General features: G+C 48.9%; 1 protein-coding gene across 4 annotated transcripts in view; it reads left to right on the top strand.

The window, feature by feature from the left end:
- ETS1 (ETS proto-oncogene 1, transcription factor) overlaps positions 1–13,622 on the top strand; it is a 121,986-nt gene that overhangs the window by 49,923 nt on the left and 58,441 nt on the right. The window contains exon 1 of one of the 4 annotated variants that reach the window (XM_031443393.2): positions 7,470–7,906. The exons of 2 other annotated variants lie outside the window; for them this stretch is intronic. In XM_031443393.2, coding sequence (XP_031299253.1) covers positions 7,825–7,906 — 82 coding nt within the window. In that variant the 5' untranslated portion in view covers positions 7,470–7,824. Of the gene's footprint in view, positions 1–7,469; positions 7,907–13,622 lie in introns of those variants that run through there. One more of the 4 variants, XM_010986270.3, reaches the window with a different exon arrangement.

Raw genomic sequence — 13,622 nt, 5'->3', positions numbered from 1 at the left:
CTAGTACGACGTTCTCAGTGTGACACATTCCATCTTCTCTTGGGCCGATTATGCCGAACTAGTTCTGGAGGAAGTGATGTCCAACAGTGTGTGTTTCTGACCCTCATCGCAGTTTAGCTGCAATGGTGGATCCTAACCAAACCCATTATTTCCCTGGTTTCTATGGCTTAAAATCTATGGTTTAAAAAAAGCCTACTTTTCCGTTGCAACATTTCTATTACCCATCAGCGGATATAAGTAATTAAGTGCAGAGAGTAGCCATCTGCCGCCGTCCAGCCAGCAAGAGCTGTAGGCCTTCTTTATGTGTCTTGGTGTCACCTGCGAGGTGCCAGTGGCTCAGCTGACCTTCCCTTCCCTCCCCACTCCCAGCCCCTTCCTCACTAGGAGGGGTGTCCACAGCATGGCCAAACAATATTAAAAAATGCATTGTTTCTGGGGACCTGACAAGTTACTGTAAATCTGAGAAGGTGGACGGGATTTGTAACAGGCACTGGATTCCCTGTAAAGTGTCTAACTATTCTTCCTTACAAAGATGGAGAAAATTGGGATCATTTCATGTATTCTCTTATCTTTCGAATAACGGATCTAACGATTGTATACCTTACCTTCGTGATAATCAGTGAAATAAGAGATTCAACTTAAAGTTCAGAAATTCTTGCACACTGCTGCCAACAACATGAGCAGTAAGCTGTCTAAAAGTCCGCACTGATGACAGACAATAAACCTCCATGCTTTGTGGTAAGCCAAATGCCATTTTTCACCAACTCTACAACCCATGTGTACTCAGATGAAAAATAAAATGAATGTGGTGACCTTGAACAACATTTTCCTTAAGGGCATGGGAGGCAGGTGGTGAGAAGGGCAGAGTAACATTTGATAAAAAGACCTTTTCAGTTGGGAAAGTCACATGGTTAGCTCTTTTGTCTTAAACTTTGGGCAACTCTGAGTCTCACATTAGATCTAAAAATTAAAAAAAAAAAGACTGATATTTGGGTTCAAGATCTGTATTTGGAATGTTAGGGAGTTATCTGTTCATTGATTAAATAATCAGCATAGTTTATTGATCTCTTACTGTCTTGAGCTGAGCACTGGAGATGACAGAAACTAGTGGCTGCCTTTAGGGAGCGTAGGAGTAGATGTGACATTCAGACATTCACTTGGGGTGCGCTGGTGCTCCTGGGCAAAGAGGGGCGCCTTATGGGGTTGGGGAGGAGAATTCTTTGCCTGCAGGAAATGTCCCTGTCAGGGATAGACTGAGAAATCCCCTCTGTGTGTGGTATAGATGTTCACCTGGACCTTCCCTTACGTCTCCTGTGACCACCTCTTGGGTCCTTTCACCTCCATTCAGCTCTGAATGCTTTGCAATTCTTCTAACTTGAGGATCTCCTATTGTTTTACTGTTGTTCGTTGATTGCTGGCCATGCAGGTCAATGACATCGCCTCTGGGGAGTTACTGCATACATGGCCATTTCATTTTGGAATCTTGGAGATTTAAGTCCCAGAAGGACAAGGACACAGAATCGCTGTGACTCTACCTCCTGGTAGAGTCCCGCTCCTCCATCCTTCCACTGTTCTCAGGAAAGGTCCCCGCTACTGCCCCCTCCTGTACCACTTTCCCCGTCCCTCTTAGAGCTGTGTCTCCTTCTAGTGCGATCTGACTTCTCTGCCTAACTTCCAGCATTGAGACCAAGATGGAGATGTTCTCCACTCCATCTCTGCGTCTTCATCTCTAGGGTGGGAAATGCTAGTCCTTTGGGGCAATCAATTTGGCATTTCAAAATGAAAGGGGGAAAAGAAAGAGGAAGATTCCACAATCAAATTATCTTCATTTAGGATTCAGACCACAACTGCAGAGAACATCTGTTTTGAAGTCTGGTGTTGTCTTTGTAACCGAAGAGAAAAAGCAGGGTAAGATCAGAGGAAGGCCTTAGCCTTCCACCAGCTGAAACCACCTGCAGCGCGGGGAGGGGGCCAGGATCCTGGTCTCCCAGGGTCTGGAGTTCCCTGCTAGGAGCTGGGTTCTCTGCTTCTGCCATGTCAGTAAAGAACATTGGTTCTTCCACCATTTGTGCTAATGCCATCATCCCTCTGCCTCCTCAAGAGGCCAATTTAGGACAACTTAAATTGGAATCCACATTACGTGACCCCCAGAGGTTCACAGGGTAGCCTGCATTCTGCACAATCCAAGACCAGGAGGGAGCAGAAATCCCGGGAAGGTGTTTGGTTCACCTGCAGGAAGTGAGGTCACCTTGGTGTGGAGGAAGCCTCGGGACCCTGCAGCTGTGACCAGCAGCTCCTCGCCTCTTTCTGTGTGAGCAGAGCCTGCCCTGCTGCTGGAGGAGTACGTGATGTCTAAGCTGGTGGATTTAAAATGTCGCTTGGCCCGTGGATTAGGCCCATCCATCCTGCATTGTTGGGTCTGCAGATGCAGCTGAATGGTTCATAATTACAGTCTAAAGAAACTGCAGACGGCAATAGAGCCAACCCAGACCCTTTCTCTCCTGACAGCCCACGCCAAGCTGTCTCCCACAGGGAATGCTCGCCTGGTTATCCTGTACTCGCTCAAAGACAACACATTCAGTGCAGGGGAGATTGTTAATCTCTAGAAATGGTGTCTGATCATCTATCTGTTCCCATGCACCCTGTCTCCTGCTGCATTTTTCAAGAGTGTCTGGGAACAGATGGAGCTGGATGGCAATGACTTCCCTTGCAGTGTGGTATCTGTACACCCAAAGGAGACGCCAGAGAGAGCTGTGGTCAGCTCTCCGGGACTGCCGCGGGTCTAGGACTGACACTGCCTTTTTAGGGCTGTGTGGCTTTGGGCAGAATGACTTACTCATTCAGAGTCATTTTTTCCCTCTGAAAAAAGGAGGGCTGGACTTGACTATCTCTAAGAGACCCCACCCAACTCTAACATGTGACGAAGCCAAGACCTAAGGTGTTTGTCTCCAAAGAGGTACCACCAACTTGATCTTCCTCCTGAATTTGAACTACAGCTTTTCCGTGACTCTTAAAACGAATACAGGTCTGCGGTTTTCTCTCCTGATCAGGCAGTACTGGAATTTCTCAAGTGGGGCTGAAACTGGGCAGGTCACCCAATCAGGAGATTTTTAAATTAGGCATGATCAGTCTCCTTATCTCGCCATGGAGACAGTTCCGGTAAATAGAGGGTCCAGGCTACTCTGCAGAGAAGATTTTTATGTGATTTCTCCTATTTCCTACCTTCCGCTGGATCTCAGGAACAGTAACAATGACTTAACTTTAATTGAGCTCTTTTTTCTGACCTAGACACGGTGCTAATGATATGCATGCCTTATCTCATTTCATCCTCCAAACCACCCTGCTTTAAACAGGGAGGCACCGAGGCCCTAGGATTGTTTAAGTGACTTACATGTAGTTGCTCAGCTGCTCGGTTGGGAGAGCTGGAATTTGAATCTGAGTCTTATTCCAGAGTCCACACCACTCCCTCTCATCTCGGTTTTATCACGGAGAGATTTCTCAGGGCCAACCGGCCCCCAGGCCCCCCACCCCCTCCCGGCTTCCCTGCTAACTTACCGCTCATTGTTTATTGTACCTTCGGAACAATAGTTAATGAGTCTGTATTGCACGGTTGGGAGAGCCAGGGGTGATTTTATTCCCTGAAACAGAGATGAGGTTGTGACACAAAAAGGTTAAGTGGCTTTGGTGAGGTCACAGAGCCAGCGTGCAGCCAGCGACAGCACCGCTCCGAGGCCCCCTCCCCACCACCCGACTTGGGTTCCTGAACTGACCCTAAGGCCTTTTGGCATCAGAGTTTAATTAAGAGAGTTCTTTTCATTTTCTCCAATTTTCCATTTTACTGCAGCTCCGTAATGGTAGCTATCGGAGCCCCGGGCATCTCTCTTCCCTCACTGGGCGTTTCAGTGACTCAACCTATCGCTCAGCAACCACTGGCTTCAGCGCTGAGCTTCAGAAGCCTGCTTCTGCGTGTGACGGGGGCTGCTGCCTTTTTCTCAGAGAAAGACAACCACAGACGCAACGCGGGCAGGTTGCTAATGGAGGACTTTTTTTTTTTTTTTCCAATCTTACATTTAAACCAGTAAATCAACATCTGTGAGTCATAAACTTGCTCTGGAGGAGCCGTTAGTGGTCTGAATGTTTTTGCACCTACCTCTAATAAAGCGCATTTTAGCGCAAAACACAGAGATTCTGCATTTTGTTGACGTTCAAGATTCAGGAAGTAGACAAATAACTTATTCCAGCAGGCTCTGGAGAGGGAACGCCTGTTTTCCAGAATTATTTGAAATTGGTGTATTTTTCTATTTCTTTTTTATTGAGGTTGGGGTGGAGTTGAGGGAGGAGTGTAACAGAGAGAGTTTATGTTTTTTAAAAACATACTCCATGTTTTTGAGGGAATTCTTGTAAAACTGTGACTGTTTTCTTGATGTCATGAACATCTAACTCCACACCCCTGCCCTCCACTCCTGCAGTCTTTTTTTTAAAACCCCTTTGACGTGATGTTTCTAGTTTAAGGCATTTCAGCACTTGCTGGATGTAATGCCCTCAGTCTTGGGAACGTTTGAAAATACAATTCTGTTTTCTCCCAAGTGCAGGAGGAGCAGACTGCTGTGTTACAGGCAAAAGCAAAGTAGTTCCCTGGTTGATTTTTCTTGAGTGCCTCAAAAATCATATATAGTCTTGAAACAACTTGCCCAAGTGGATGGAAAGCAAAGTTCAGCTGATCTTCTTTTGCTGGTGGGGAAACGGACGCACAAGTGAAATTTGGTGGACGTGGGCTGCTGGGAAGTAAAGCTTATTGTTGGCAAAGGGCAGACCTGGAGGCAGAGTTGCTGATATTTTTAAGCTCATTTTCAGAAGCCATTGGGTATCAAACTCACTTAACCTTTGAATTAGAAAGACTTGGTCACAAAGTAAAGGTCCCTAGTGACCAGGAAGTTGGTAGTTCATTATTCAACGCGTGTTTATTGAGTATCTGCAATGTGCCAGGCACTGGGCTAGGCCCTGTTTTTTAGGATGCGGTAAGAAAGATAGCATCTGAAGTCCATAAGAACGTTTAGAAAAACCTACTTGGGTCCCAAAGAGAATAAAAAATTTCATTTATCATAATTGATCAGATTAATCAAGTGTGATCATTGAGGGCCTGATTGGATTATTAATATCTCAAATATGTCGAAATATTTTAACTCGTCCACAGTAGTGCTCCTTGTCCAAAGTGAAATTTTCACCAGATCCGAGGTCAGATGCATAACTTCTGATAACATCAGTATTTGCAATTGGCCTCCTGTAGCACTAAATTCCCTGGAGGTCTGTGGTGGCCCCTGGCCATCTCCCAAACCCCATTTCTTGATTTGCACATTCAAACATTTACAGCTTCTGTGCTTCAGGTCTGGGTTAGAAAGGATGATTGACAAGTTGAACTGTCATCTTTGAAGAATTGAAGGAATACATTCCTCATTGCTGGAATGGACAGTGTTTACGGATTAATCGTGGTGGACTCTTTTAGTGTCTAACTTTTGTGGGTTTTAGCAACTGTGTTTAGGCTAGCCTGGTGAAGAAAGCTAAAGAACAGACTGGCGGAGAGAGACAGGACTTGCTCTGAGGAAGCTATGTTTGAAACAGAGTCCTCACACCTGGACTGAAAAAACACCAGCACTGAAACTGACACAAAATCAATATAATAAAATTCCCCAGAGCAACTCCATTTGCACAGTTCTGATGTATTCACAGCGGGTAAGGCAGGATTGGCTCAAGGGTCTTTTCTTTGCTGCTCACTTGGATGCGTAAATGCACAATTCACTCCCCTCAGCTTTCCTCAGGATCAGACGGGTCTGTTCTTGTTGTCTGAAGGCCAGCAGTGTTTTCTTTCGGAAACACAGCTGAATTACCACAATCCTTCAAAAGTTAGGATGATCCTATTCAAGTTACTTTCCTCTGGTCGCTGGAGGAGGGGCATAATCTGGGGTTTGAACCAGCAGCCTGGGATTTCTCTCCTATTCCTGGCTCCTTCCCTTCTTTGTTGTGGGAAGCCTGCAAGTTACTGATACTTCAAGGGGGCAAAACTGGGATTAGATGAAGGTAAATGGGTGTGTTAATACTTATTAGAGGCAGAGATTACAGTTATGGGCAAGTGGTGGGAGTTCAACCTATGCTTAGAAATCAGTACTGAAAATAGCTTTCTCTGAGGTTGTTCAGAAAGATTGTTGCTTAATCTAGTTAATCGAAGATAGATATCAGAGCCTGGCTCCAGCTGTACATGGATGTGTCTACATTTGCACCTCTGTGTCTACATGTTGTTTTGTTAATTAGGCCAACGACCTCCATTTACGATAAGCACCGAACCAGTGGCAAATCACTAATTATGCAGGATCGTGCAGCAGTATCCAAACTGTCTGGACTTCCCAAATGGGAAAAGGGGCTGTGTATTGTGCGTTTGTCATGCACAATGGCGTCTGCAGATGGTGAGCTCCAGAAATTCAAAACCACATAGCCTTGACGGCACATTTTTGATGCTGGTGTTAGGTAGCTTGTCAGTTTTATCTAGCAGAGGAGAACCTGAAACGAAAGACAAAAATTTGGTCAACGGTGACATAGAAGAGGAGAAAAATAGTTCTGCCTCGCGCCCGTCCACTGCCATAGGAAGCCCAAGGATGCCCGTGACTGGATTCTAGTTCGGGGGCCCTGTTCTTGACTCTTCCAGTAAGACGCCGGGTCTTTGTTTCGGGGTCTCCAGGAGGCTGCCTTGGGCTTGATCCTTATCAAGGGCTGCTCTTGAGTGCCGCCCCCGTCATCTCTTAACTGATTTCTTAACGACTCCACGGGTGGGGAGGGGGGTGGGCTCTGAAAAACTGAAGGCTCCTCCGGCGATACGGTCCCGATTCCTGACTCACTAACCGGCCCGACTCCAATATTCCCAGAGCCTTTGAGGACACTGGCTCGGAGCCCCCTGTGCCGGCTCGCACGCACGCCCCTCCGCCGCATGCCTCACGTCCTGTGTGTCAGTCTTTGTGAATGAATGATGTACACGCACTGGGAAAACTATGCCGCTCCTGGGAGGGGGCGGGAGCGGGTGACCAAGTCGTCAAGAATGCGTGGAGAATCGGAAGGACTTCCCCGAAGGGTCGAGGCAGTCGGGGCACCCCAGCCCGCCCGCCCGCCCGCCCGCTCCGGGCCCTTCCCGCCGGGGCGGTGGGCTCCCCGGCCCGCCGGCTCTGCGCGCAGCGCCCGGGCGGCCGGGCCCCGGGGGCGCGGGGCGCGGCGGGCGCGGAGCTCCGCCCGGTCTTCCTTTCGGTTTGGGCCGCCGCCGGCGATTGGCCGCGGGCCCCGGGCTCCGCCCCCGGCCGCGCCCGCCCAGCGCTCCCCCCCCCGCCCCGCCTCGCCCCCCCGCGGAGATCCTGGGGGGAGGGGGGGCCCGGCGCGCAGACCCAGGGACCCGGCTCGGCGCCGCGAGGAACGCCCCAAAGAGGAGGGGAGAGCGGGCGGGCGAGGGAGGGAGAGCGCTCGGGAGAGCGAGGGCGAGGGCGAGCGCAGGCGGCTGCCCGCGGAGAGGAGGGAGCCGGGCGAGGACCAGGAGGGAGCCGGCCAGGCGCAGGCGAGGCGGGGACCGGGGCGCGCGCACTTTCCCGCAAAGTGCCAACTACCCGGGAGAGAGTTCCGGGCGCTCACCTTCTGGGCGCGGGGGAAAGTCAGCGGGAATTTGAGATTTTAGGGAAGAAGGTCCGATTCCCCCCGTCCCCTTTCCCCTGTTACTGATCCCCATTAAAAAGAAAAGCAACAAGAATAACAGCAAACTTGCTCTAGTCCTGTCTGTCTCCCACTCCTCGCACCATGAAGGCGGCCGTCGATCTCAAACCGACTCTCACAATCATCAAGACGGAAAAAGTGGATCTGGAGCTTTTCCCCTCCCCGGGTGAGTGGTGACCGCCGAGCCCCCACCCCAGCTCTTGGCCAGAGGCCGTGGTCGCCTCCACTTCTCCTCCTTCGCCCTTCCTTTCCAGGAGGTGCGCGTCTGCCTGAGCTTCTGCCCCAGCGAGCGGGGCGATGCCGGTGGCAGCTGGAGAGATACAGAGGCTGAGGAGGAGGGCTGTTGGTGGCCTGAGACCCGCGTTTGGGGGGTGGTATTTATTTTCACAGCTGTGTTTTTGTGAGTAGTGAGAAAAAGCTTACAGAATGTCTAGTACCCCCATTCCTGCTTTTTTATTTTTCCAAATGAGCCAGAACCCTCTGGCCTGATTCCTTAACGTTAGGTCGGTGGACACTGCCACCGAGGACATCACCCACTGACCTCGCGTCCCCCAGAACTGGAACTGGTTGGAGGGCCCTGGGTAGTGAGAGCCCAAACGTGTCTAACTGGCTGGCCTTCAAGTGCATTTTCAGTATCTTGCCTTCCCGTGCTCCCCTGTCACATGTCTCTGATGTCTAGCTCCTGTTTTCTGGGTTCAGGACGAGGAGCTGGGAGGCAAGCTGAAATGACCATCTTAACTCCTGGAAACATCCCGAGTCTGTACAGGCAGATTCCTCACTTTATCCATCTTTCTAATCTGCTGTAAATTTGTCCCCTGGTACCAAAGATCTGTTAGAAGAGGGAAGAGATTCCAGCACCAAACGTGACTTTAGGTCTTTGGTCATTGTGTTATCCAACTCTTGGGTTTGAAGGATTTGAGGAAGAAGGGGATAAGAAAGAAATTTCATTTTGTCTCGGACATGGCTTTTGGTGCTAAGCAGTTTGATGGACTTAGGCTCTCCCAAATTCCTGGAATCAGTGCGATTGGAGAAGAAAAGATGCTTTCCTTTAGGATAGGGAACTTCGAGGTATGCTTAGAGGTTAGTGATTTTTGGAGGTAAAGGTATATAGAAAGATGCAGGGAGAAGGCGATGCTTTCCGGAAAATAATGAATTGCAGTAACATGCTGCTCTGTTGTATCCGATTATCCATAAGTTTAGCTGTTGCTCCCGTGGTTAACACTTCTCTGCCTCCGCCATAATTAGTTGCTTATTTTAACCCTTTCTTAATCTGCTTCAACTTTCAACACAAGCCAGGCTGACATTTTGTCATTTGGAGATCCTTCAGAAATGTTAAGAGAGACCCCATCCTCCCCTCTTAGCCCTCCCAGTGTTCACGCTTAGGGCTGCTCACTGGGAGGTGCAGGAAGACTCACAGGGATGCTGAGATGAACCGTGGAGACATTTCAGGTGCTTAGAGCTACACTTCTGAAATGATGATGCAGTGATGTTGGGTTTAGGGGTTCAGAGCAGCCGGCATAAATTCTGTCAGTCACGACTGAGTCAAACCATTTAAAGAAGTGAAAGGATCGTCTCAACGAATAGATCCTTCCCTTAAGTAGGGCTTGTTTATATGTGTGTTTACGGGGAAGAGACAGATTTGGTCGTCTGGGAAGTATCGTGCAGATTTGTCAGTCCAAGAACCTGCGATGGATTTGGTGTGCTGGGAGGGAAAAGGGCCCCTAACAGTACACGTTTTAGATCACAGTAAGCAGCAGAAGGGTTTTTTTGGGGGTAGTAATGTAATAGTAAATATTAGAGACTTTACGTGTATGGTGCTGTTCTGTTGGTTATTGATAAAAATAAACCCCAAGCAAGTAACTTTTCTTGGCTTTCCCATATGTAAAATGGTGACAGTGAGGCCTAATGCTGCAGTCATCACCCATTATAATAAGTGCTTTTACAGTGCCTCTCTTTTGCAAACAAGGTTTCCAAGCCACTGATTTAAATTTTTGTCAGCAACCTTCAATACAAGAAAATTTCAACCGATTGAATTGGGCAGTCTTCTGCCATTCATTGTAATGAGATTTGATTTCTGGTGCTATCTTGGGGAAAATAAAGAGAGAAACTTGAAAATATATATAGAATATAATAGCCAAGTGTGAGTTGATTATTTTCTGGCTGTTTAGTAGGATATACTTGAATATTATACCCATACCCCAGAAAGGGAAACAGAGGCACAGAGAAGGTCAGTTACTTCCCTAAGAATATCGAGTGAGCCAGCAGCTCAAGTGAAATATAGCCCCGTTTCTGCCTTCTCAGTGCACACTGCCTTGAGTAATACTGCAAGGCACCTCTGCAAAGCTTAGCAGAGAAACTTCAGTTGAGACTTCTACTTGCAGGTGCAGGGATGGAGGAAGCCTTGGCCCCGGGCTGCCTGCTTTTCTTGGTGGGAAAAGATACTGGCTGAGTGGGGATTTGCTCTGCCCGTCAGACCATATAGGATGTGTTTAAAGTTTAACTCCTCACAGTGTGGCTTTGTGTCCACAGCTGTGACTTAAATATTTGTCAGAATGATTCTTCGGGTTGTTTATTTGCTTATGTGTGGAGACAACTAGTTTGGGAACTGATCTGGCTTAAATAATTAAACCGGGATTCTGCACCCCCTGCCCCAAGTGGCTAGGACCTGATCAAGAACCTTTATTCACTTTTATTCTAGATTGAGACCTCACCGGAGTTTGACAGCTTTAAGTACCAAATTAACATAGGCTTGGAAATAATGTGGGAATTGAATTTTCCTTGCAAGTGCAAAGTTGGATATATCATGCTGACTGTAGTACGGGATAGCCAGGTTCTCAGATCTTAAATGGGTTAAAACAAACAAAGCCACTGAATGTCCATGGAGTTCCCTCCTGGTGTGGAGTTGCTGAGGAGGGGTGGAGGCTGGGTGCCAAAGCAAACACATTCCACAGCCGCTTAATTTTCCCTCTCCGTCCTCACTCTGCCTTCTTGGTGAGGTGAGCATAATGCTCGGAGAAGAGGTGCTCGTTCTGGCTCTTTTACAAGACTGAGAGGATCAGCACCCCCGCCCCCACCCCCGTCTGCCCCTCGGGGACCTGTTCTGTCCTCCGAGACAGGAAGGAGCTCTGTCCCTCTCCCAGCGCCTTTGGGCCAGTCTTTGTATCTTCATCAGCGCAGACAAGGAAGAGGGGGCAGAGCTGCCAGGATTCCCCCACCCAGACCATCTGCCAGTAGTGACCATGAGCCCAGGGCTGCAGAGCAGGGACCCTAGTGGCTTTGAATCTCAGTTCTGCCACTTCTCGCTGTGTGCCTTTGGACAAATTAATCTCTCTGTGCTCCAGCTCCTGCATCTGTAAAATGAGTGCAATAATTGTCGTACGTCGCAGGGTTGAGGTGAGAATTAGGTCTATTGCCGTGTGCCCATCACAGTGCTGACCCGTCATAACAACCAAAAAATGACCCTGATGGCTGCAGAATTTCCAGGGGCCCTTGATATGTGTTGTAGGGGCTACAGCTGCCTTGTGCACCTCCCCTAATCTCTTATTTGAGAGCGAAGTAAGATTAAAGTTAAAGAGAAATTTTTCACCTGCCTTGCTGAGATCTCACGGCCCTGAAGCTCCATTCTGTGCTCCAGCAGCAAACACAGCGAGCCAGGTAACTCTCAGTGTCGGAGCATCTCCAGGGCCTGGCTGTCGCTTACCGATGCAGGGATCAGTCAGCTACTCTGGGTGGTGGAGGTTGTCAGGGCCACCTCTGGGCAAGAAGGCCACCAAGACTAGGGGTGGGGGTCGGGGACTTTGTACGGTTGATGGAAAAGTAGAGTTTTTCAGTTACGCAGGCTTGAGAAATGCATCGTGTCCAGTTATTATAAAGTACCTCACATCTTATTTATTTGGTTGGCAAAACTTGCATTCCTGGCATTTTTGGTTGGTTTGTGTTGCTGTTTTTTTTTTTTTTTTTTTTTGTCTATGTAACTTTTTTCTTTCTTAAAGAGACCAGACCACCCTGTAGTGGGATCACCTCCCTCTAGGAGACAAACCAGCCCGCGGTCAGCCTCCCAGAGCCCCGTTTGCTCTGGGCTCCATCAAAATCCCTGTAAAACCAAGAGCTGGTTAGCATAGGTCAGGGAGTTTTGAGAAAAGGAGGCTCCCTGTTGCAAAGAGCACAGATAAGTCAACACTGGCCACAGCGACAGTGTAGTGACAGCTATCTCTGCTTTGCGGGGTGAGGGACCCAAGGCTGTGTTGGCACCCCCTGAGCTTGCAATGACGGTAGAGTCTTGCCATTCACAAGTGGCAGGCATGTTTCTTTCTTTATTTACTTTAACGGAGGCGCTGGGGCTTGAACCCAGGACCTCGTGCACGCTAAGCACACGCTCTGCCGCTGAACTGTACTCATCCTCCAGGATATTTCTGAAACACATATAGAGCCTGCGTTGTGTGCCAGGCTCTTTCACACTTCACAACAGCTCTGGGGGGTGGGGACCTACTAGTCTGTCCGTTTTCAGATGAGGATGGTGAGATCCAGAGAAACGTCTGATTTGTTCAAGGCCACACTGTTAGAAACTTGAAAACTGAGGAGCTCTTGCAAGCATTTTCTGCCTAAAATAAAGCATCGTGTTACTCACAGAAACTTGGGGAATTTAAGGAGGGGGAAGGAGATGGCACTAGTGGTCAGTGCTTTGGGGGTTCAGGGGGCCCCTGCTATCCTGCACGACTCCTCTGAGCCTGGGGAAAGGGCCTTTCCCACACGCTCTCTCTCCGGGCCTGGCAGTCCAGGTAATGTTGATTTAAGAAGATGCTTGAAGGTTTGAGCAATGCTTGCCTGAGATCCCCAAGCAGAGAACCAGGCTCCTTGGTTTTCTGATGTCTTCCAGATGGAGTCAGTTCTCTTACAGGTGAGGATGCGATTATGTTCACTTCCAAGTTCACATCCTTCCCAGAGCCTCCTGATGTTTCCCCGTTTTACTTCTTTCATCACCAGCACAGCTCTGCACTTAATGTCACCCATGATCTGGGTGACCAGAGACCCTGATCAGCAGCTGGCTCATTTTCTTAGCACAGATGTAATTTAATTTTCCTTCTTGCAAGGAGGCCATAGGTACCTACACTTGTGGTCTGCACAGCAAACAAGTCTTATTTTTCCTGCCTTGAAGTGTAGAGTTTTTACGTCCATCTCATGGGCCGGGGCACCTTGTTTGTAGCTGTTCTGGCACGAGGAGGAGAGTTGAGCCCGGGACCCTACCTGCAGACCTGCCCGCCCTCCACGCTCACCGCTGAGAGAGAAGCCAGCAGACTCCCTGGCGACTTGTCCATGGGTCTCAGTTCCTCTTTCACTGCCTCATGGGGAGCATTTTCTCCAAACAATGAATCCCCGTGGGCCCACACAGGCATCAGAGAGAGGAATTTGTCCGTTCCCAACACAGGCCCCACGTTTTTTATCTGGCTGCTCCACAGTGACGTGCTGGCCCATTTTCCCTGCCCAGACGGAACTGGCCTCCCTGTTCACAGCACTGCAGGGCCACCCTTTGCCTCCAGCTGTTGAGTTCTTCTTCACTAGGGTGAGGAATGTCAAGACAATTCCCCCATCGATCGTTTTTACACGTCATGTGTCTGTGGCTACATTTTGCCTTTTCTCGGTTAGTTTGAAGAGGTCTTTATTTTTCAGATGGTCGGAAGATGTTTTTCAAATTGCCTACACGGGCTGTTTCTCCTTGGCTACTTTCCTGAAGCTCTGTGCCTGTCTGTGCCACCTTTTCTTTCCCTTGTGTAGTTGACCGTCTCCATGCAGACACAGAAAGAAACTGATCGGCAGTGTAGGTTCAGTAGATGATCCAGTTTCACTGTCAGGGCGCCGTGCTTACAGACATAATGCAAATACTG

Source organism: Camelus dromedarius, chromosome 34 (assembly GCF_036321535.1).
Source record: "Camelus dromedarius isolate mCamDro1 chromosome 34, mCamDro1.pat, whole genome shotgun sequence".
Classification (NCBI taxonomy): domain Eukaryota; kingdom Metazoa; phylum Chordata; class Mammalia; order Artiodactyla; family Camelidae; genus Camelus; species Camelus dromedarius.
The sequence above is the reverse complement of the archived record's forward strand: the minus strand, read 5'-3'. Positions and strand labels throughout refer to the sequence as shown.